General features: G+C 41.3%; 1 protein-coding gene across 5 annotated transcripts in view; it reads left to right on the top strand.

Annotated features, from left to right (window-relative positions):
* Positions 1-25,989, top strand: part of LOC147110997 (microphthalmia-associated transcription factor-like) — a 439,553-nt gene that overhangs the window by 199,070 nt on the left and 214,494 nt on the right. Inside the window, exons 1-2 of one of the 5 annotated variants that reach the window (XM_086001451.1) lie at positions 10,329-10,858; positions 12,496-12,537. The exons of 3 other annotated variants lie outside the window; for them this stretch is intronic. Coding sequence is in view for 1 of the 2 variants with exons in the window: in XM_086001450.1 (XP_085857576.1) it covers positions 10,803-10,858 (56 nt within the window). In the remaining variant the exon portion in view is untranslated. Of the gene's footprint in view, positions 1-10,328; positions 10,859-12,495; positions 12,538-25,989 lie in introns of those variants that run through there. One more of the 5 variants, XM_086001450.1, reaches the window with a different exon arrangement.

Below are 25,989 nucleotides of genomic sequence, written 5' to 3'. Positions count from 1 at the left end.
AACCCCTCCTCTACATGCCTTAAGGTGAGAAGCTTCCCAAGGGCTCAGAGCGCTAAAAATATTTTGGATGCTATGCAGACTGGCCTACAACAGATGTATAGCAACATGAGAGCTTAGCATCACAGTATACAGATTGGCTAGGCACCATTATGCTGTTTGACTACAATATTTAACAACCAGCAACACCTGTACACAGTTTATTGTTATTACCAATCAGTACTTCTTAGAGTCCTCTGACAACCAGCATGACTGGACTATTTGGAAAATCTTGATTGATACTGATGCTGGTTATACACCTCTACAGAGGTCGATTCTGAAAAGGATTCTTGCAGGGATTTCTCCCTTTAACAGTATGTCAAATAGTTGAACTTTTCACAAGCTAAAAAATTATACTGCAGTTAACTACTGATCCTTTCTTTTTACAATTTTTCTTATTGACATTTTGTGAGATGCTTTTTTTCCTGACCATGCATCTATGCCCTCTATGCTCAATGCAAGTTACTGTTTCCAACTAAGTGTTTTAAAAAAAACTTACGGCAATAGTCCTGCAGGGTGTCTCTGTGTCCTGCAGTTCCACATTCTGGTGTTTTCCGCACATGTGAGTTTTTATCCTCTGTGTCGTTATTATTCTACTATATTACAAAGAATTTACAGTACAGAAACAGGCCATTCGTCCCAACAAGTCCATGCTGGTGTTTATTCTCCACACGAGCCTCCTCCCACCCTTTTTCATCTAACCCCATCAACATATCCTATACACAGTATATTTTATATATCATACACTATAGAAGGTTGGTAGAATTTAATATCCATTGACTCTCTAAGTCACATTATATAATGTAATCATTATGGGTATTTCTTTTAAATACCATTGATAATTTTATGATCACAACAGTTTCATAAGGAGTGGAATACATATGGAAGACTTGTGACTAATTATTACTTTAATATTGTGAAACATATTAATAAAACTTTTAATCAAATACACCATACTGTGCACTAAAATACACGGAGAAAGGTTAGGTTGGTTTTTCTTCATCAGTCTATCCTTTAATTAGTGGCTTTATAATTATTGGCTAAGATTTTGCAGTGGTAATGACGGCAAAACTGTCAGCGTTTGCTTCCATTACCCCATTGAAATTGACAGCAACTTCAGGATTTAGCGTATGCGCAGATAAACGTGGAAATCCTGAAGTTGCGGTCAGTCATTCCCTGCTCCGCCACAGGCTGCACTGTGGAACTCCGCATAGCCGGCAATCAGTGAAATCACTTGAACTGATAAAAACTTCCCTTTTTCTGCTCTAACTTTGCTGTTAAATACCCCATAAAAAGTTAAGCCTTGTTGATATAGGTGTAACTGGGGTTTTAATGGTGTAGTGACTCCTGAACAACTGTTCTGACCCTGAAAAATTAATTTTATATTTGTGGAATGTCAAATTTCTCCATTATGATAAAAATTACTAGATTTTTAAAATAAAAAATATTTAAATATTTTTAAGTTAAGTTATGATATTTCAGCTTCTACCTTAACCCCATGTATATGTCCCACTCTTTATTTTGCTCTCTGTAGAATTTTCAGTGCAGATAATAGTGCTTTTTATTTCCTGGTTTGCTCACTGTGAGAATTCTTCAGTATGATTGGCTGCTTAGATAGTTCGATGACATCACTGCTAATGTGCATTGGTGATCCCCTTTTGACAGCGCTACAATCAAATTAAGGTCGAGGAAGCTAAAGTTTTCGCCACAGAGATCGCGAGATCTTTATACGCAGCTTTCTTCGAGGTCAGTGGTGAGCACCGTCACTTCGCCGCTGACTGAAAATTCTGGGCCATTGTGTACTTCTCTATTATGACTAATTTAGTGCAGAAAATGCAAACTTGCAGTAAAAAAAGGATTGTTGCCAAAATGAGCACACTCTTTGGGCAGAATTTTCATTGGGCTGTGGAGGCGGGATTGGAGGCGTGTGGGGGGGTTAAAATCGCAAAATCGGGGGGCACGAACCCATCCCGCCCCAATCCGCCTCCATGCCAGTTTCAAAGGAGGCAGATACCCGACCTGTGCTGGGAGCCGCCTCCCCGAGGCGGGAAGGGGATTAGTGCCAATTAACTGCCTGTTAACAGGTAGTTAACAGGCAGTTTTTAGCCTAATCCCTATTTTTATCCCTGAAGTGTGGGATTCACGATGGCTCCAAACCACGCCAAGTTAGCGAGGCGGACCGTCGGGCTGAAGGGCTTGGAAGGTTCGAGATGTCCGGTGTTTAGGCGAGTCTTGGGTGCATGAGTGCAGAGGTAAGTGTCTTTGGTGTGTGTAAAGTGTTTAAAGAAGTTTAATTACCTTTACTTACCTTTACAGCCTTCCTTCCTTCAGGTCTTGGGAGTCCCTCATCTCACCGGCACAGAAAGCAGAATGGCCGCGAGCTGTCAAAAGTTGCAGCATTCAGCTTTCTGTTCTGGAGAGATCTCTAAATCAGCCTGAGAGGAAGGAATTAACTTAGTGTACAGATTGTCAGTGTTTGACAGCTTCAAAGAGCTGTCAAACACTGATGTTTCATCTGTCAAAAGCTCTTGACAGATGAAATGTCAATTTGTGATGTCACCTGTTGCCAGGTGGCCCTTAATTGGCCTGCTGAGCCCGTTGGGCGGGCTCAACAAGGTCAATCAAGTGAAAATCGAGTGGGTTGGCCACAACTCGATGGAGGCGGGACTACAACCCCAAAAGTTGTAGTCCCGCCTCCTACACGCCTCCAGTATCAAAATCCAGCCTTTTGAGTCCAAACATTGTATTAATACAGGTTGGTTAATTTTGAGGAACACAATTTTTTTTGTAAGTCTACTTTAAAACTCATTTGTGTAATTACCAGGCATGTGTTTTTCTTTGGCTAGATCACTTTTTGTCAACAATGGATGGTCAGAAGAATGCTGTATTAATGGGTGGGTAGGCAGGTATGTTGATGCAAATAATTGTAACAATTTGGATGTGCTCCAGATACTTTTTGATATGTCTAACACAAAACATCAGTTCCACATGCTCCCTTTCTGAAGAAGTATTAACCTTATGTGCAAAGTAATAAGAAATAGCATGCTACAGGATGAACGGTCAATCCTTTTACTGATGAGGTACACTGAAAATATTACAAAATACATTCTCACCTATACAACTGATGAACAAGTGAAACTTTGACAGACTGTATATCTCAGGCTACAACTACAAATTAGATTTTTTTTTAAATAAAATTAAACAGATGATAGAACAAACAAAGCAGATTTCACTAGATTATAAAGCTTTACTTAATTTACAGTCTCAAAAAGACTGTCTCAAAACTCTGATTGATCTCAGAAGTAATAACTTTAGTTTGGACTAAGCATCCATGATAGGGGAAAAACTGTGACAGTAAACTCTCAGACTCTCTCACAGACACCTTCATTAATTACTGCCCATTTAGTAGACTGTTGAACTGTATTTGTACCCAATATCTGGCAGCTTCTGGCTACAGAATTATCGATCAAAATAGACTTCAAAGATACCTGTGTGGTTCCTTCAGAAGCCTGCCTCAAGTCCTTAATCCATTTCCAGGATCATAGTTCATTAGCCTGCTAATTGTTTCTATCATCTGGGTGGGTAATGAGCCTTCCCTTCCATTCCTTGTTGAATAATAGGATGAGGAAACTTGCATTCCACATAGCTGGATCAGTCTTGCATATTTCCTTGAATGGACTGAAGAATTAAAGCAAAGGAACCCAAAGTCACACTATTCAAATAGCAATGAGCCAAAGAAGGTCCAGACCCAGATAATGTGGATATTCCATGTAGACTGGCTGCTCCCAGCCATGCAGTAAGCAATTTCAGTGCAGCACTAAGGGAGTGCTGCACTGTCGGAGGTGCAGTCTTTCGGATGAGACATTAAACCGAGGCCCCGTCTGCCCTCGCAGGTGCACGTTGCCACTATTCGACGAAGAGGAGGGGAGTTCTCCCCGGTATCCTGGCTAATATTTATCGCTCAACCAACATGATTAAAACAGATTATCTGGTCATTATCACGTTGCTGGTTGTGGGACCTTGCTGTGCACAAATTGACTGCCGCGTTTCCTACATTACAACAGTGACTACACTTCAAAAGTACTTAGTTGAGTGTAAAATGCTGTGAGATGTGCTGAAGTTGTGAAAGGCGGTTTATAACTGCAAGTCTTTCATTCTTTTATTTAAAGTTACTATGTGGCTGGGAAGCAATAAATTCCCATAAAAAATATTAAAGCAAATTTCTTGTGAAATGAAGCAGTTCAGATCTCTAATCTGTCATAATCTCAAAATTTTATGGATTAACAGAGGCTCCAAAATAAGGAAAAGGTAAGGATATAGTAAGGGTCGGAGGCATATTTGCTTCCTTCTAGGTAAACGCGATACCTATAGGATTCTTGCAACATTTTGATTGGTATTTTATGGGGTAACGGAACTCTGTTGATGAAAGCGTGCGGGGTTAGCTTATTTTCCTTCAGGAAGGGGGAAAAACTGTATCATTTTTGTCACAGTGACGTCTCAGGCAAGTGACACAGTGATGTGCTTATGTCATTGTGTTATGTGTTTTAAAACAATATACATTTTTTTGAAAACATTTGGTCATGAAGAGGCTACCCCCACTTTAGTAGTTTGTAATGAAATAACAACAGAAAATGCTGGAAAAACTCAGCAGGTCAGGCAACATCCGTGGAGAGAAATTTGAGTTGACGTTTCGGGTTTGACCCTTCTTCAATGAAATAATACTAGTTTATGGAAAGTGGTAATTATGCACTGCTCCTAAATATTAGACATTTCAAAAATGTTAGCTATTTAATATTACTTTCAACTATCAATTCTCTGAGCACGGAGAGATCTTTTTAAAATTTCAATTCAAATACCTTTCATTTCATTTATCTCTACAGAGTTATTTTTTTCTAACTTTCTCTCTGGAAATGTTTCAAAATGGAATTGCAGAAATGTAGACAATTTTGATATTCCTGTAAAATGAAGTACTGTTACAGGCCGTTGAGAGATTTTATTTGCTGCTAAATTGTTCACTATTATGGGAGTCTGTCCTCCACTAAGGAGAAGGCTGATTCTGGGAAAGGGGCGAGGGGGGCGGGGGCAGGATGCTGCTTCATCACTGGTTTGCACAGGTCGTTGGCTCTCACGGTTCAATGCTTGAAGAGTGGTTTTCAAACTCTTGGAGGACTATATGGACAATCATGGCAGTAATTAACTCTGTTAAGCCAATAAAAGCAATTTTTTTTTTAAACCAAACTGGACTAAACAGTTGTAACTTGTTATTGCCTGAAAACATGTGAAGAAATTACCAGTAATGTATATATTTATTTAATCCGTAATCCTTTAGAAGAGTTTCCAGGAAAACCTGTTATTAATTTTTAAAATTTCAAACAAGAAAGTGATAAGGAAATAAATATATTTCAAAGGGTTTGTCACATTAAAGGAGTACTTTAGTGTTCTAAATGAGAGTACCCTCATATTCTGGAAAATATTTTAAAAATCATTTGATTTGCTATTTTTGACTGGTCATCTTCAAATCAGTGCAACTTCACTTGAAATCTCTTTTTGAATGAGATGTTTCTGGTTGTTAGAGTGTATGTGGTAGATTCACAATATTGGTGTTTCTGCTGCTAAGAAGAGCCATTACGGCACTCCTTAAAAGGTGAGAAAATAGTCAATAACTAATTTTTAATTCAAAGAATTATGATATATCTTAAACAAAAAAAAATCTAATAAGCAAAGCTGTAAAATACAAGGGAAGTTTGTTAATAAGCGTTGACAGTTCCTTGGCAAAGTGAAATTAAAACTGCTGAATCATGAACTTTGCAATTCATTTGTAAGCATTTTTTAAAAATGTCACGGTTGATGGTTTTCTGATGGCCCAGTATGTGGTGAGTAGCGGAACCTTACTGTGATGAATTAGCTGATCCCAGCAGGGGTGGCACTGCAACAATATAAGTGGGGGGTCATTTTCTGAGTACAGTACATGCTAGTGCCGGAAATCTCACCTGCTGCCAACACGTATCGATTAGTTGAGCACAGTACATCCACGATTTTCCCAACACGTTGCTCGTTGGTAAGGTTCTCTAATGGCTACATGTACTCAGAAAGTTATCCTATGGTCTCAACACCATTGAGTTAGGAATGGGGAAAATTGGCCAGGATCCCACCATAGACAACTGCTGGAAGTGCATATGCATGGAAACTGAGTGAGCCCAGGAGGGCCTAAATTGTAGCCTGCCCCTTCCCTCACTCCCCCTTCTTTGAGGGTAGGAAGTCATGATAGAATATGATTACCTGGACACCACTTAGCTTATACGAACATACAAATTAGGAGCAGGAGTAGGCTCCTCGAGCCTGCTCCGCCATTCAATAAGATCATGGCTGATCTGATTACTCCACATTCTCGCCTACCTCCAATAACCTTTCACCCCCTTGCTTATCAAGAATCTATCTACCTCTGCCTTAAAAACATTCAAAGACTCTCTGCTTCTTACCCAGTCTGCTTGTTCAGATCATATTTGAAAATCATTCAAACTTTAGAACCCCTTGTTTGTGTAATTGTCTTGTAAAACCTCCAGCCTACGTATTATTCCTACGTGTAGTTGCTCTTTCTGGATGCTCCACCTTTTTAATGACAAAATTAATGCCTACTTACTGGCGTCAATGCTTATCTATCTCCTGATAAAAGTACGTGGCAACGTTATAGACTGACATTTCGGTTCCACTTATGCTGCTACTTTAACTACTTGTGTTTTTTTAAAACAAACTTTTGATTTTTGATGTCTGTGAACCTGGCCAATGTTTTTAAGTAATGTATGTTAGCTTATGCTATCACTGATTACTGATTGAAGTGAAATAGTGTTTACATTTTTTTGGGAACATTTGACACACAGCCCAGTTTGTAAGTAAAGTGCTAAGTTTCAGTCTTTCTGTATAAATGTATGTGTAATTCAATTGCTGAACTTGGATGCACTGATGGGGGTGCTCGGTGGCATTTTGTGACTGCAGCAAGTATTATGTAACGTAAAAAAGCAGCTGTAAAATGGGCATTATTTTCTCTTGCTGTAGTTATTTTGAACAAAAGTAATTGCAAGGAGAAATGTATCTTTGGACACGAGGGTAGATTTTCCAATCCGTTATACCTGATAACGTGTTTAAAGTGGATCTATGGGTGGTGATCAGTTATGCTGGATTTTTGACAATTTAGGACCCCACTTAATTTTCTGTTCACCTCATACAGTGCCACCTCCACTTTGCCTACCTTCAAACAGCGGCTCAAGTATTGAATTGCTTCATCCCTTGACCAAAGACTTGTTCCTAACACATTTATTGTGCTCACACTTGAGCTTTGCTGCCATTTTTGTTACCTAACCAGTCTTTGCAAAGGCTGAAATATATACATTAACCACAGTCGAAGTCTTTGTAAAGGCTATCAACGTTTCTGTAATAGCTTTAAATGGCTGTATTTCTTTAATATTATCCATCACCTCTTTTAAGCAGCTCTCAAAGACAGTTTACACATTAATTTCTAACCCAACTCTGCTGAGCTCCCAACATCAGGCCCAGTAAGGACTGGGATCTCATTCACATCATATAAGTGAAGCTGACCCTGAGTCCTGTTACAACTGTACAGGGCGTTGGTGAGACCACACCTAGAGTACTGCGTACAGTTTTGGTCTCCTTATTTAAGGAAGGATATACTTGCATTGGAGGCAGTTCAGAGAAGGTTCACGAGGTTGATTCCGGAGATGAAAGGGTTGTCTTATGAAGAAAGGTTGGGCAGGTTGGGCCTATGGGCCTTTTTCCGAGTGGCAGGCAGTGACTAGTGGGGTACCGCAGGGATCGGTCCTTGGACCCCAGCTATTCACAATATATATTAATGATCTAGACAAGGGAACTAGATGTAATATCTCCAAATTTGCAGACGACACAAAGCTGGGTGGGCGTGTGTGCTGCGAGGAGGATGCCGAGAAACTCCAGGATGATTTGGACAGGTTGGGTGATTGGGCAGAAGCATGGAAGATGCAATATAACATGGATAAATGTGAGGTTATCCACTTTGGTGGCAAAAATATTAAGGCAGATTATTATCTGAATGGCAATAGATTGGGAGAAGGGGAAGTGCAACGAGACCTGGGTGCCCTTGTGCACCAGTCGTTGAAGGTAAGCATGCAGGTGCAGCAGGCGGTTAAGAAGGCAAATGGTATGTTGGCCTTCGTAGCGAGAGGGTTTGAGTACAGGAACAAGGATGCCTTGCTGCAGTTGTACAGGGCCTTGGTGAGACCACATCTTGAGTATTGTGTGCAGTTTTGGTCACCTTATCTGAGGAAGGATGTTCTTGCCATGGAAGGAGTTCAGCGAAGATTCACCAGACTGATACCCGGGATGGCAGGAATGACGTATGAGGAGAGATTGGGTCGATTGGGCTTGTACTCGCTGGAGTTTAGAAGAATGAGAGGGGATCTCATTGAAACTTATAAAATTCTGTCAGGACTAGACAGACTAGATGCAGGAAGGATGTCCCCGATGATCGGGGAGTCCAGAACCAGGGGTCACAGTCTAAGGATAAGGGGTAGGCCATTTAGGACAGAAATGAGGAGGAATTTCTTCACCCAGAGAGTGCTAAACCTGTGGAATTCTCTACCACAGAAGGCAGTAGAGGCCAATTCATTAAATATATTCAAGAAGGAGTTGGATATATTTCCTAAGGCTAAAGGGATCAAGGGGATATGGGGAGAAAGCAGGGAATTTGGATGATCGCATTGAATGGCGGAGCAGGCTCGAGGGGCCGAATGGCTTACTCCTGCTCCTATCTTCTATGTTTCTATACTCATTGGAGTTTAGAAGAATGAGAGGGGATCTTATTGAAACATATAAGATTCTGAAGGGGCTCGACAAGGTAGATGCAGAGAGGATGTTTCCCCTCATGGGGGAATCTAGAACCAGGGGCCATAATTTCAGAATAAGGGGGCGCCCATTTAAATCGAAAATGAGGAGTAATTTCTTCTCTCAGAGGGTCATGAATCTTTGGAATTCTCTTCTCTAGAGAGCTGTGGAGGCTGGGTCATTGAATATATTTAAGGTGGAGATAGACAGATTTTTGAACAATAAGGGAGTCAAGGGTTATGGGGAGCGGGCAGGGAAGTGGAGTTAAGGCCAAGATCAGATCAACCATGATCTTATTGAATGGTGGAGCAGGCTCGAGGGGCCGAATGACCTCCTCCTGCTCCTACGTCGTATGTTCTTATGACCCCGCAAAATAACTCCACCAGTTATTGGGCAGGTGCTCAGATTGCAGCGCCGGACTGGCACCCGATCACAAAATCAACCATAGAGAACACCAATCCATTTAAGGTCAAAAAGCAGAGATCTGGATTACAAGCATTGTTTTATAAAATATCTATCTTCGGCATTGCTTTGTTAATTTAAAGAGGTGCATTTTTAAATAAAAAGTTTTGCATAATCAAAACTGTTTTGCTTTGGAACTGTATTGTTTCTAATATATATCAGTAGATATTTCAATATTTTACTGTTCCAATAAGTCTATAATAATGAGGGTAATTTTTGTTTAATTCTGTAAGTCTATACATGTAGATTAATGCAGATGACATACCTTTAACCTGTTTAAGTTGGCTTAAACTGCCCTATCATTTAGAGATGCTACTATATTTTGCATTGCAGTGCAATTTATACAAACTCTTCTTGATTGTTTTAATCTGCTAACTATTGCAGCACTGTGAGAAAATATGTCACAAACCTAGGTGTGTTCCGGGGTTAAAAACACAATTAACTTTGGTAATAAATTTATCTTAAATGATTATTTGAGCATCTGGTTTAGGTGTAGAATAGGTGAATGTAGAAACCTTTCATCCAATAAATTGGTAGATGCAATTCAAGTAAATAATAGGAAGAGACAAACAAAATAAAGTGGAAAAACTGCAATTGCTGGAAATCTGAGATAAAAATAGTGCTGAAAATGCACAGCAGGTGTGTCAGCACCTGAATGAAAGGCGAAGGGACAACCAGTGATTGCCCTTACTTAAGCATAAATCCCAGCAGTGGATATGTTTCTATTTGGGTTCTAGTTCAGTAATTTGTTTTTTTTTCTGACATAACACAATGCTAACAGTCCAGTGGCTGTAACTTCTATTGAAAGTACCTCCAAACTAAATTGTGGGCTGTTTGCATTTTGTGACATAGATAGAGCTGAAATAAAGAAATTCTATAGTCTTATTGTATTTAATAAATCAGAAGAACTCTCTCTTCACCCACCCCATGTATGATGGCAACAGCAGGATTCAGGTGGTTCAAGTGTATGCTTGTTATAATCATATAAATATAGATAGATTACATTGGATTGAAGGTTTGTCATATTTACAAAACGGATAGTTTATATTCAGATATTTTAGTGTTACAGCAGTATGAGTTTTGTATTTGATTATAATAGTATGTAATTGTATAACATAGAGAGCACTATTTGACAAGCCTTAAGGATATGTATTAAATGGAGATGATCTGTGTAATTATTTTTTAGACGATGTTTGCAAACGTAAATTTACACTGCCAGTAATAGAACCGGCCCATTGTGTCACATGCAGGTGCTGGATTGAACAGGTCTAGTGCTGCAGACAGACAGTAGGCACCACTTAGGCATAGAGCTGTGCTAGGATTGGTGTTGCCAGGGCCTTATCTGGAGCCACCCCCAGTGACACATATACTGCCGTAGAGTTTGACTTTCACTGTTCTCCAAGGGCTTGCAGAACACCTTTCAGGAAAAAAAGATGGAGGCTGTTGGAGTGCAAGTGTTCAGACCATGCTCATTCCAGAGCTTTTACATGTAAGTACATCACAACTTGCAGGAAGTTTCTAACTGAAAATTTAAAAACAAATTAAACACTTTTTCTACTTGTAAATGTGTTAAGTAGCACAAGAGCTTTACGCAGAGACAGGTTGTGAGAGTTTAAAGATCACTCTGAATCTGCTCTTATTATAATTATTCTCAATCTTGATTTTCAAGCGCATTACAAACAGATATTTTGTTATTTAACCAAGTTTCCTTTGCAGTTTTTTGTTTTTCTTCACTCCGATCATTTACGGTTACCTCTTGTTCCAGAATCTTTTGGTATTGCCCAGTAAACGTGTCTGTACACAACACGTTACATTCGTCAGTGAGAACACAGCTAAATATAAATATTCAGATACATTGGTGTGAGCTCAAAAATCTCAAACATTTTAGTTGGCTGTATCGTAATGTCTTCAAATGACCTCAGTTCGACCTTTGTGTTGCATAAGATGGTAAAATATTAAAGGTATCAAAACTGGAGACTTGTAGCAGCAAAAGTGTGAATATGTCATTTGGATCTGAGGATGTGTTGTCAGGCACAGGCTCATTTCAGAACATGAAGGTTTAGAGCAGTATTTTTTATACTCCACAGTGCTAGAGTCTAGAATTTTAAGAATTTGTCTTTAAAAAATGAGTACTGAAGCGAATCATCACTGTGGTCATTTATTAAGTTCAAACGAAAGCAAAAAGCCAGCAGTACAACTTATTAATTATTTACTGAGTAGTCATGGGTCACAAGAGAAGGTTTTCTTGAACTGAATTAGCATTGTCTTATGGAAGTAGAGCTCCAGTAAATATGTTAGAAATTGCAACAAAAGGTAGCGTAAAACAGAAGCATGCCATTATAATCTAGATTTTTGATGTTGTGGCACTTATCAGAAGGCAAGATATGATGTTTGAAGCTTTTACTAAATAAATAGTTGTTTAAGAGAAACTTAAAAATGAATTAAAGGTGAAACAAAAATGCCAATACATAGGAAAATGTCACATGTTGCCTCCAACATTTATATATTTGCCTCCTCCAGAATAAAGCAAATCATTATTTTAATGTTTGTACGCATGCACCTTATTTATGGAACACAACATTGTTGGTGGAAACCTCCCAAGTTTTAGTTTTGTGCTTGGCGGAGAGTTTATCCCAGATGTGTTTTTGCTGAGCTAATTCTGTGGTTGTGCTGCTGATCGGGTATTCATTCAATGGTGAGTAACGCTGTGTTAGCTGTGTACAATTTCAGTCTTGAATGAATAAGAGATTCTGAGTCGTCACCTGTGGTGAGGTACTTCTCCCACCTCCAATGTATTGTCTGCGATTTCCGATGGGGTTTGGTGGCAATGATTCAGTCATTTTACCTTAAAGTGTTAAATTAAATGCTTCCTAGTCGTTACATTTTAGTGGCAGCCTCTTCTGTCAAATAGTGAAACTATTTTCAAACACATACACGGGACTGCAGAAATGATCTAAGAGCCATTTATTGCCCTCAACCATTTTAAATATCATACTGCCACAAGTGAGAACAGATACTATACTTTGTCATAGTTTTAAAATAGTTGTTTGTCAGTCTATCAAGAAATTGAAACCTAGAAAGCTCTTTTGTCTGCTGAAATAATCAGATATTTTCCTTGTGTTTCAGCAGCTGTATGTTAGTTTAACACCAGGTCATTGATCTGATATGGTAAGATAATGTTATCTTTTTGGTTTCAGTGGTCATCTGTTAAGCAATATAGCATTCTTATTTTTTAGTTAATTTTTGAGCCTTATCAAGATGAGGGACATCAATCCTGGGGAATTGAATGCTTTTCTCTAACTCAGTCATCAAGCACTCCCCACCTTTCACTTCCCACATCAGCCATTCTTGTGGGCTCTTTTAGTGAGATTAACAATTGGTGCTATATTATGGGCAATTTCTTTTGTTGTGGCCTTGGGGCGATTTTTTAAATGATTTTTAAGGAGACTACAAAGTAAGTCTTCTGTGTAGCTTTTTATAATTTTAAGTTTTGACGATTAAGTGGCAGAATTTTTGTACTATTTTCAGCTTCAGAACTGCATATTTTTCATGACGTAACAGCAGGCAGTTAATTTCGGGCAAATATGTAACAATTAATATTCTGAGGTATAAATGTAGAAATATTTTCAGAGTATTGTTGATGAGTAATTCACAGCTTGTCCCTTGCAGCTTTCAAAAGAGAGGTACTTGTGCGTTTTGTAGAGATTCTCAAAAAAAAACAAAGGCTAGATTCAGTGGTGTCACGTGTCAGCTGGTGCGCAATGGGTGCAGGGCAATTATAGAATTAGGAGAACATGTCCTGCGCCCATTTCCTACTAGGCTGCAAATTGGCTGTTTTCTGCATTTAGTACACTGAAGCACTTGTGGTTGTGTGGCGTAACCTAGTTAAAGCCCCAAATTTGATGCAAAATATTTAAATAAACACCTAGTGCAATTCAGCCGGTTTTATGCCAGATTTACTGTTTTTTTCCCTTAGAATGGAAGCAAGAGAAGTTTCATGTGTGAAGAAGCTCTGAGTGCCACAGGCCTTATCATTTTTTAATGCCGTGTTTATACAATATTTTGTAAATATTCTGTTCTTTTTATTAGATATTTTTCTATGCTTCCAACATTTTGACTGAAAACTAGTCAGTCTCCTATGGAATTACGCAAGGGGAAATCAAGACTTCAGGTGAAGCCTGGTTAGAGGGCAGGGAATAATTGGACCAGCGTGTTCAGATGTAATTCATTCACCATTTTGAAGTCGTATATTCTGTCCTTATTTAATTTGATCTGCAGCAAGGACACCTACAGTCAAAATCTAACATTAGGATGCTACTAGCAGTGGTTGACAAGGTCTTCACTTGCCACCAACTGTTATGCCTCTGCAACAGTTTTGGTTACCACCTCAATGTTAACTAATGTACGATCCACACATGTACCAAACAGGCGACTGATGCTTTGGTCAGTGTGCCCAGCACTTTCATCTTCTTTCCTACTGAATGACATGACCTGGCTGCCAACGTCACTATGCTGCTGCATTTCCAAAAATATGGGGAGAGGTGGGTGGGAGGGTTCACTGATGGTTGCCATATGCATAACTTGAAGCTCATCTAGGGTGTCAGTAGGTGATCGTGGTTGTATTACAGTGCTTTGATATGTAAAGCTGTGGAAGATGTGAGTGTGGCAAGGCTTTCCGTTGTACATTGCATCTTGATGGTATCTCTGCTAAGGTATGGGTATGCATGAGATACAAGGAAGGAGCTATAAGGTTGTGTGAGGGCTTTGAATGGGTGGTGAACAGGTTAGCAGACAACGCTTTGTTGCCATAGAACTTTGGGCCATCTACCGGATACATGGTACTGTTGGGTGGTTTTACCATTTCCTTAGTGTGCCACCTTGTTTCGCATCTGTTCTCAGGTTCTGCAGATACTGTAGATGTTGTTGAGCCAAGCCATCACCTCCTGGCAGGCATGGTGAGGATGTAGAGGATGACTTGGAATGTCTAATAAGACAATCCTTCTTCCAACCATCTCATAGAGCCACAAGTCCATTTTGTTAACCATTATGCTAAGGTAATGGTACCGTGCTGCACTGCCAATTACCCACATACTCTGTTTTGTGCCTCCATGTTGGAATTCTGTCCTTTTGAACTCTCCCAACACTTCTGTCTTTGCAAAGCCAGTAGATTTGTTTAGATTATTTTTTATCTTCTGAACGAGTACCAACATTTTTAAGTGGCTGCATCCCTTTAAATTTGAAAGGGCTGCATGCTTGTAATATTTTATTATGCTTAGTCACATTCTCTGTTCAAGCTTGAAGTGGCACAGGGAGTGTGTTTAAATTGTATTTGTGAACTAGCCTTACGTGGAATTTGGGACTCTCAGTTTTATAGCTGAGGTCGTTGATTCAACCCTGAGAAACAAACTTTATTTAGGCACTAAAATTATACGTAAAATGATTAATGAACAACTTTTCAAACAGTTTTACTTTGCATTGTGTAAGTAATGGTACAGTGAGGGTAGAAATCGTTACAGATTTTTGGGTAGTTTTAACTTTTAACGATAGTGTAAAATGGGTAATATAGGATCAGCCACCCGTTATAAAACCCGCCCATTCAAGTCAATGGGAAAGAAAATCAGTCAAGGTGTATAACGGGCGGCTGATGTGATATCACCGGATTGCCAAAATTTTAAATTACCCGATGTTAAAATGATTCCTCCCTGAACAGAAAATTTTATTCGCTAACACTGATGAAACACTAAAAATATGGGGTGACGTTCGATAAGGCCCAAAAACGGGCGCGGGCATATCTTGTCAATTTTGTGCTGCCTGCTAATTAACATGATAGGAGCACAAAGCCTAATGACGAATGCGCTGCTGACAGGCTGTGCACTCAGCAGGGGGCTGAAGTTTGCATCGCTGGAGTGAGGATAGCTTTACTTAAAGCTTTACTTAAAACTAGCTTGCTCCTCTTTAAGGCCATGTGAAGCTCTTAAAGCTGAACTGCCTTCTGCATGTAAAAAATTAAAATCCTTCAGAACTAGGCAGTCTGCAGCTCTGAAAGCTGAGCTGCCTTCCACACATAAAAATACTAAAAGTGCTTCAGCACTAACACAAATGGATCAACAGGTCAGTGAAAAGGCATCCAGGGTCTCGGACACAGATTCCACCTTTGTGCAGGGGGTCAACACTGGAAGAGAGGTCCTCTACCCACAGTGGGTCAGGAGACCCTCCAGAAAGAAGGATGTGGGACAAGATTGCTGAGGCAGTCACTGCCAGCAGTGTCTCCCCCAGGAACTGGCTCCAGTGCCCAAAGAAGTTTCATGACCTCAGACGAGTGGGCAAGGCCAGTGAATGCATCTTCAAAAGCTGTCTCCTACCAACTGCACCACTAGTCTCACACACTGCTCAATGCACGACCCTCCCCCATCACTGACCTACCAACAATCACAAGGCACAACTCACATTCTTAGCTTCACCTCACCCCCTTGGAGGAGACGGTGCTAGCCATTCTTGGCAGGGTTATGGCTGAGCCCTTGGCCAGCGGTGGCGCTGAAAGAATACAAGATGTTGATCTCCTCATACGTTATCCTCCTTCTCACATCCCACTTCCCCCTTACCCCACAATCTCTTCTGATTTACAAGCTGTACATGGTGTAAGCATGCACCTCTTGCTTTTACTGCCTTCCCTCACCAAAACCCTACCCTTGTACCTTCCTCATTTCACACACCCAAGAAATCCAGCCTGCCCAGCCAGTGGTTGATCAAGAGGGAGAGGAGAGTGAAGAAGAAGAAGAAACCCCGTCACTCGATTTCACACTCCCAGCCACCAGCTCCTCGAGGCTGTCCCGTAAGGCCGTTTGCAGTGTCCCCTTTGAAAATCAGCAGCCTTCCACCTGCCATGCTGCAGCCACTGGGATAGCACTGCATAAGAGCACTAGGATAGGCAAAGCCACATAAAGGATACTCACTGAGGGAATGCACAAGGGTGATTAGTTGAATTTTTGATGTAATATTGGATGCATATATGGATAAAGTTGGATTGGAAAGTGTTTTGCAGTGGCTTTTATTTCAGCATTGTAGCCAAGATGACGTTGTGATGATCAGTAATAGAGGGAAGCTAAGATGTGGGAAAAGTGTTGAAAGGGGAATTGAGGTTGTGTTCACTGATACTGCAAGTGGATGATTTGATCCTAGATATCCCAGCCAGAAAGGGGCTGTCTGGGTTGCCTCCTTCCTTCCGCTTCCTCCTCTTCCACTTTCTCCTCCCTCTGTGAGCAGCGTGTCCCCTTTGCTGCCTCTGCTCCATCTCCATGTGATGCTGCAGCCCAAGAGGGACTGCAACTAGAGCCCCCAGGACTGGGAGCAAGTGGTCTTCTCAAAGGCCTTCCTTTAACAGCCAAAGCCTTACAAGCATCCAGCAGCACTCCCTGCACACTTTAACAACTTTCTTAATGTATTGCATCATGCCACTACTCTGATAAAATGTAAAAAAAAGTCCAAAAGCAAAAATCTAAACTTACCTGAAATTTGTGTCTGTTCTTTTACGAAGTGCTGGCAGCGTCTCTCTTGTGCTGCTGCTCGCACGTTCTTCTGTGCGTGGTTTGGAGAGTGTAGTGTATGTGCCTTTAAGAGCCCCTGTGTACTGTAATGTCGGTAATGGCCACTCGGGCTATATAAGCCTGTATATTGTGTTGTATCAGTTAGTTCACCTCCAGACTTTGTTCAGTAAACACCCGTGAAACCAACTCCTGCCTTCAGTGTCTCTATTAACACACGGACACAACAGTGGCGACGAATTGGAAACGGACTTACCTGCAATTCGGCAGCACCTCAAGGACATCGATTCCTCAGACGTCCAAAGTCGAAAAAAAAGCAAGAAAAAAAAAAGCTGTGGTTTCACCAGCTAGCCGAGCTGGTGGCAGGTACTGCAATAATCCTTCCTGGGCGGCGGGCTAGGGCTCCATCGGCTGGCTCTGCAGCGGGGCCGAGCAGCGAAGGCGGAGGCAAGCAGAAACAGACGGGGGGGAGCACTCGGGAGACGGCTGGCGCTGCAAAGCAGGTCGGCGTTCGGACCTAGCAGAGGGGGGGAAAAGTCCCAGAGAGTCCGGCGGGAACGAGTCTCCACCTGTAAATTAAAAAAAAAAAAAAACGCGGAAAACAGCGTTGTCAGCAGCAGCAGCGGCGGGAAAGCACGGGAAGCGCCATATCTTTTCTGCAGGAAAGAAAGAAAAGCGCGGGAAGCGCCATTTTTTTTCCAGGATGCCTAAGGCTGGCAATATTGATGCTTTTGATAATGATATAGAGGATTGGACCACATATGTGGAAAGAGTGGAGGTATATTGCACAGCTAATGGAATAGAAAATGATAAAAAGGCGTCAGTATTTCTAAATCCAATGGGTGCAAAGACATACGGGCTGTTACAATACTTAATCACTCCAGCCAAACCGATGGACAAGAATTTTAAGGAAATTGTTGATACCCTACAGGAGCACTTAAACCCAACACCGCTGCTGATAGCGGAACGATTCAAATTCTTCAAGAGGAATCAGCACAAGAATGAAAGTAACGCTGATTACCTCACCGAATTAAGAAAGCTATCAAAGCACTGCCAATTCGGGGCAGGACTGGCAGATTCTCTTCGAGACAAATTCGTCTGCAGTCTCCTAAGTGAAGGAACACAGAAAAGGTTGCTTTCTGAGAAAGATTTGACACTGGACAAGGCTTTCAGTATGGCTGTATCATACGAAGCAGCCGCAAGAGGAGCTGCAGAGATACAGCAAAAGACACAGGACTTCGGCACCCATGAAATGACACAGGGTTTCGAGAGATGTTATCGCTGCGGCAGATCCACCCATGACCAGAGGGACTGCTGGTTCAAGGACAAAGCATGCAGGCAATGCGGAAAGATTGGACACATTGCACGGGTATGCCGATCTGGACAAAAAAAATCCACGGACAGGAAAAAAAAAATCAATAAAGAAAAGTACAGAAAGGTACAAATGATGACGGACAGTAGCTCCGAAGACCAGAAGAGCGATAGCGACTCCGAAAACAAGAGACTAAGCTGTCTCAAATTACATAATGTAATTGCCAAAGAAGATTACGAGACCATTTGGGTTACCCTCACGATAGCAGGGTCCCCAGGTAAAATGGAGCTAGATACAGGATCAGCTCTGACCGTCATAAATCGACGGGATTACGAGCAGCTATTTTCGCATATACCTTTAAAAGACACATCCATTATCTTGAAAACATATACGGGGCAGAAAGTATACCCCAAAGGAAAAATAAGGGTGCCTGTTGTATACAACGGCAAGGAAATACAGAAGTTGTATTTATACGTTCTACAAGATGGTGGTCCACCGCTGTTGGGACGTGAATGGATCAGGAAGATACGTTTAGACTGGCACTCCATTCAGGCACTGACGGTGACCAGTAAGGAAAAAAATGATGATGACGTCATACCTGAACGATTAAAAGACATCTTGGCCAACGCCAAGGAAGTGTTTCAAGAGAAACTAGGAACCTTGAAAGGCATCACTGCCTTAATAAAAGTGGAAGATGCGGCAATTCCCAAGTTTTTTAAGGCAAGGCCGGTGCCATACGCAATTCGTCCAGCAGTCGAGGCAGAGCTGGAGAATTTGGAAAAGGCAGGCGTATTATCCAAGATAGATTGGAGCGAGTGGGCAACACCCATGTCCCGGTCATGAAGAAAACGTTGAATAATGATAAATCTGAAGAACAGAGAAAAATTCGCATCTGTGGAGACTTCAAGGTGACTGTAAACCCGGTCCTTCACACGGTACAGTGTCCTCTTCCGAGGATAGAAGATATTTTTGCCTCACTATCCGGAGGGAAACGTTTCACCAAAATTGACTTGGCACAGGCATATCTACAGATGGAGGTTGAAGAGGCCTCTAAAAAGTATCTCACGATAAATACACACAAAGGCCTGTACCAGTACAATCGACTGGTTTTCGGAGTAGCATCAGCTCCAGCTATCTGGCAAAGAGCTATGGAGCAAGTCCTCCAAGGGATTCCGGGGACTCAATGCTACCTAGACGACATCCTTGTAACAGGAGAAAACGACAACGAGCACCTTGCCAATTTGGAGCAGGTGCTCACTAGGCTGAGAGAACGGGGCCTACGAGCAAATCGCCCCAAGTGCAAATTTTTCCAGAAACAAATATCATATTGTGGCCACATAATTAATAAGGAAGGGTTGCATAAGTCACCTGAAAAAATTGAAGCAGTCATAAAAGCCCCAGCACCTGAAAATGTTTCACAATTAAGGTCGTTCCTGGGATTGATAAATTACTATCATAAATTTTTACCGAACTTATCAACTCTTCTGCACCCTCTTAATGAACTGCTACAAACAGGAGTAATTTGGAAATGGAGCGAAGACTGTAAACATGCCTTCCATAAATGCAAACACTTAATCACGTCCAAGGAAGTTTTGGCTCATTACAACCCATCACTGCCAATCAGACTGGCGTGCGATGCATCCCCTTACGGCGTAGGAGCGGTATTATCGCATAGATTCCCTGACAGGTCGGAACGGCCGATAGCTTTTGCGTCACGCTCATTAAACTCAGCTGAGCATAACTATGCCCAAATCGACAGGGAAGCACTCAGCCTGGTATGGGGAGTGAAGAAATTCAACCATTACCTACACGGACAAAAATTTACCTTGTTGACTGACCATCAACCCCTCATCTCCATATTCAACCCTAAAAAGGGTGTTCCCATTATGACAGCGCAAAGGCTACAGAGGTGGTCCCTTTTTCTAGGGGCGCACCAATATGACATAGAATACAAAGGATCAAAACAGCATGGGAATGCTGACGGTTTATCGCGCCTACCGTTGCCAACGGTAGAAGAGGCACCTACAGTAGACCCAGTGGAGATGTTCCACTCTACCATAGTCGAATGTCTACCAGTAACAAATTCTGCCATTGAAAGGGAAACGAGAAATGACCCGACTCTCTCACGAGTCTACGATTTAACAGTGAAGGGATGGCCAGCACATGGCGAACCACTGTTGCCAGCATTCTCGCAAAGAAGAGAACAGCTGTCAGTGTGTCGAGGAACCTTGATGTGTGGATCCAAAGTGGTGATTCCACCCAAACTCCAGGATAAAGTGCTAAAGGAGCTTCACAAGGGGCATCTGGGTGGAGTGAAAATGAAGAACCTAGCCAGGGCGTTTGTATGGTGGCCAGGTATCGATGGAGACATCGAAGAAATGACCAAGAGCTGCCTAGGATGCCAGAAGGTCCAAAACGCTCCACCACAAGCCCCTCTACATCCATGGGAGTGGCCCTCATCTCCATGGCAAAGGGTACACATCGACTTTGCTGGTCCATTTATGGACTCAATGTTCTTAATCGCGGTTGATGCACACTCCAAGTGGCCGGAGGTAATAAAGATGTCCTCCACCACCACGGAAAAAACCATCACAGGACCATATTTGCCAGGAATGGGCTGCCTGAACAGATCTGTTCTGATAATGGACTGCAATTTGTGTCCGAAGAATTCAGGAAGTTCTTCAAAAAAACAATGGGGTTAAGCACTACACGTCCGCCCCATACCATCCCGCCACCAATGGATTGGCTGAAAGGTTTGTCCAGACCTTCAAGAAGGCCATAAAGGCCATGGGTAATGAAGACATAAAACTTCAGCATAAGGTAGATAACTTCTTGTTTGCATACAGGAATGCAACACATATGGTTACAAACCAAACTCCCGCCATGATGTTCTTCAATAGAAGCTTAAGATGCCGGCTGGATTTGATCAAGCCAAACATCAGAAGGGATGTGGAGAACTGGCAATTTCAAGGCATGAATGAAAGGCCAACTAGAACCTTCCAGATAGGTCAACAAGTTTTGGCCCGGGACTACCGTACCGAGAAATGGCAGCCTGGAACTATTTGCACATGACTAGGACCGCTGATGTATACCGTGGACATTGGAGAAAGCATAATAAGGCGCCATGCTGACCAGATCATAGAGTCATCCGAAAAGGGACAACCTACACCACAACTCTATACGCCTAATGATGAAGTAGAGATACCCATAGTATCTACCTCCGATCCGGTGATACTGGAACCAGATGAACCCGACACTGGCATTCAAGCCGAATCAGCCTTGCCAAAAGAACCTACTACACCACCAGAAACTACTACACCACCGAGGCGTTATCCGGACCGAGTCAGGAAGCCTCCAGAGAGACTGACTTATAATTGATTAACTGCAGCAATGTGTAGATTATTGTTCTTGTAACATGTAATTAATGATTACTTAAAATATTATGTACTGGTTGGCTAAAAGGGGAGGAATTGTAGTGTATGTGCCTTTAAGAGCCCCTGTGTACTGTAATGCCGGTAATGGCCACTCGGGCTATATAAGCCTGTATATTGTGTTGTATCAGTTAGTTCACCTCCAGACTTTGTTCAGTAAACACCTGTGAAACCAACTCCTGCCTTCAGTGTCTCTATTAACACATGGACACAACAGAGAGGGTATCATTGAGAGCAGCAACATCGAAAATCACAGATCGTGCATCAATTCAGCCATTGCACGCCCATTGACGTCACGATCTGCATTATTTAAATATGTGCGACGCGCGCAGGCAACGGCAGCGCTGCCGAACTGCCCAAAAAGACAGGTGGAAGCGAAGAGGCTGCCATTTTTTCTGCAAAACCAGCCTAGGCCACCGGCGCTAAAGCTCCCAATTTCGCAGCCATAGGGTTTAAAAAAAACACAAGTTTTGCCTGTAATACTTACATTTTTCATGTTAATTTGTGATAACAATGGCCTATCTAAAATAAAACTATTATTTTGCTTATCTCAACGGTGATACAGAATCGGTGCTTATTCTGTAAGTACCTCTGAAACGGCCTGATTGAGGATGAAATAACAATGGTTAAAATTTTTGCACCAAATTTTACTTTAATTTGACCTTTTTCTAACATAAGCAATACAGAAAGCATTGATCTAACAGCAGAGTTAAACAAGTAGCTAAAAGAAGAACCAAAAATAAAAAACGGCTTTGATCCAAAGCTCTTATACAGTGTCCAGTATAAATTTGAACTACAGTGTCCTCTCTTATCGATCTTCTTGCTCCTAAACCAATTTTAGCTTCAATGGCAAAGAACGTATGAAATAAAAATTGGTCTTCACTCATTGATCTCCATTGACATTGATAGTTTGGGGTTTGGACACAGGTTTGTGATGTTTAGTGCAGTCCTGTTCCTAACCAGCGAGGGGAGCAAAGTGCAGCACCCTGGGATTGCTACACAGTGTGGCTGGAGAGCAGACTTTGAAATTAAAACTAGTAAACATCAAAAGAGCAGGGAACTATACCTGATTAATAGCAGCAGTTATTAAACCAGCATAGGTTTAGACAATGTCTCGGAGCAGCTTATGAATCCAGTCAGTTGGGTAGAAATGGGGCATGAGTCATACAGTCATGGAGAAACAGGAACAGGAGCAAAATAAAACAAATATAAAAACATGTTGAATAAACTGGTTAGCATATTGATAGCTATTCTATTTTAATAATAACGAACTGCTGTGTGCGTCATCAGTTACTGTACTTACAAGGATCTGTCCTGTGATAGTAGATTGGTGGTTAGGATCAGATCAGCCATGATCTCATTGAATGGCGGAGCAGGCTCGAGGGGCCGATTGGCCTACTCCTGCTCCTATTTCTTATGTTCTTATGTTCTAGACACAAGTATAATGCATTTTTTACAGTTGGTCATGGAACTAATGCTATGATGTACGATTCGTCTTCCTATATTGTAAAAATATTTTAAAGTAGCTCAGCATTTTGCTATAGAAATAATTGAGGCAGATGTGGACACATTATTGCTATTTCTAACATTCATATTTTGGAGTGAATTGCAATGCCTGCTTACAAAAGGAATGGACTCTAATCAGCAATGAGTGGAAGTATTTAAATCCCATAAAATCCAATCAAACTTGTTTCATATTACTGATCTGGCATGTTCATGTTCATGGAGAGACAGATAGACCTACTGGTAGCACTGCAAAATAATTTTCCTGCTTCTGAAAGTGAGATACATAGGCCCCGATTGTAACCTAACCTGCCCAGCGAGAACAGGGCTGGTTTTGGTCGAATGCCCAAATTATACCCCGCAAGGCATCGTAAAATCGGGTGATGTGTAAATTGGGTCTGACCCATTTCAAGGACTAAAACCAGAGACTTCCACCACATAATATTCTGAAAATTATAATTGATTGGCAGAAGCAGAAACCTGAATACAGTCTCCCTGTACAGTGAACAAAAATGATGCATATACTAGACATTCACCGAAAATTAATAAGCAGGATACGGCCACTCTTTAAAGCTGCCACTGTTCATAATGCCAGGGTCTCTTGTTTTTTTTTCTGGTTATCTTAATGTACAGCATTTTAATTTGTACATCAGGTTTATCTGCTTTATCTTTCTGATGGTTATAATTAAAAAATATATAAATATGGTACTCAGTTCAAGAGTTGTTACCTGAATATGAAAAGTGTGGACCCGATAGTACAGTGGTCGGTGCCCATTACACTGATGGATATCGGGCACTGGCTCCGCATATTATTGGATAAGGAGGCTCATCCATGCCTGAAACACCTAGCACTTAATAATACAGTGGGCTTGCACAATGTGTGCATGCAGCCAGCATGTGCGGAGACCTGGCATGAGGTTCATTAGGGTCTGCAATTTTCTTTCAACGAGCGATCTTCCCTATAATGTGACAGGAGTGTCTGAGCAGCCCTCCAGTCACTAAGTGCTCATTAATAGCAGGTGCCGATGGGAGACCTGCTGCAGAAGTAGAAAGATTTACTCCTAGGCAATGTTCCCCCTAAAGTGCGTGACCGCGCACCAATCGGGAGGTCCCGCGCAGGCCGCTCACCAGCTACTGCAGCTGGAAAAGATGCCGCACATGCGTGGCTGTGCAGCAAGTTTAAAGGGACTGCGCATCAAAAAAAAAGCAGAAGGAACATTGCTCCTAGGTGAGCCATCTTGCTGACCAAGTCTCCATCTGTCTGCCCTAAAAAAAAATTACAGCACTGTATGGGCAGCCGGGAGCCCATTGCTGCTTGGTGGTTTCAGACTCTCCATCCCCAGCCCCTATAGTGCTCTCAATGCATCGCGCTCTGTGAACACCACTAAAATATTTGAATGAGCTGCCCTCACCTTATAGGTTTGCTACATTGCCGGGATTGGATTATTGACCACTACATTTACAAAGAATGCCAACTTCTGGTATCCCAGCCAAGTAACATTCCTTTCCACAGAAATTCTTCTGGTCACATAATTCTTGACAGTTTGAAGACTGATCTCCAGATTATGGCATCAGATACACAAATGGTGAAAGTTTGCTGCAGATAAAGTTAACAGTGAAGAGCAGCCATTTCACAAGTGGGGTTTATTGAAGGATACTGTACAAGCTTTTGGAGTATTTGAAATATGTTTTCTTTTAATCTGCCAGCATATCATATAACTTAATGTAGAAAATTATATATAAGACACATGAAGGTTTTATATTGTACATTTATTTTGCTGGAAAATAAATTATCCAACTTTACAATAACAATTCAAGTTGATTTGTAGCAGCTGCCAATGGTGTCAAAGGTTAACATTACTAGTGCTCCATTTCAAGTTATTCTCTTCGTAGCAAAAAAAAGACTGCCATTTTGGGCCTGAGCACATGGAACTTGTAGGTAAATCGGCATTTCCTGAATTGTTATTTAGCCATTTGCTACTAAAATCATGTGCTCCACAGCTGCATAAAGGAACTTATTGATATTTTATACTGGTGAAGTGGCTCCTTGAGAAGGGGGAACGGACCATTATTTCAAGCAAGTCACGATTGGTTGCTGTATTTCTTGTTATCATGAATAAAATGGCATTTTCAGGTGTTGCATCTTTTTAGCGATTTGATAATTGCTGCAATACTTCCCCTTTCTTAATTGTAGGCAACAGTGGAATACTCGATTTATTCCAACCTGTGTAACTCAGTGATAACTTAAACATTCATGAAAAAGACTGTATGTTTTGCTGTTTCACGGTATCTTTCTTGTTTTTCTAGTAACGGTGTATGTCTGGATCTTTACAGATCTTTCTTTCCATTGCACAAGAGTAAGCATCCAATCCTCTTTAGCAGCATTCTTGCTGGCAACTTTTTTGAGATGCCCTTTGTTGTTTTCCAGTTTATCCACTTCTGATCCATCTGTCTGTTGTCAAGTCTTCCCTCTTTCCTTCTTCACCCACCCCCTGCCCCCCCTCCTCAGAGGAATCCCCCAGTCAAAGACTGAATCCCTAATGGCATTGAATGAACCTCACCACCTTTGATTTAAACCCACAAACTAGATAGACAACAACACTTCATTTCCTTATCTGTATTCACTGTGCATTTTCTGAAGAAGTAAATTGGTGAAATTTTACTCTGACTTGATCTGATAGCAGAAATTCTAGTGAAGACCTTCCAGGATTAGTTTATTGAAGTTTGAAACACAACAATAGCTGTTTGTTCATTCAGTAAAACCCAGTATGTGTTGCATTCCCTTAATTTACACAGTTTTGGATTAGTGAAAATGCTTTATAAGTACTTAAAA

This window comes from Somniosus microcephalus, chromosome 11 (assembly GCF_052327205.1).
Source record: "Somniosus microcephalus isolate GS21.2 chromosome 11, FLI_Smic_1.0, whole genome shotgun sequence".
In the NCBI taxonomy this organism is placed as follows: Eukaryota; Metazoa; Chordata; class Chondrichthyes; order Squaliformes; family Somniosidae; genus Somniosus; species Somniosus microcephalus.
The sequence above is the reverse complement of the archived record's forward strand: the minus strand, read 5'-3'. Positions and strand labels throughout refer to the sequence as shown.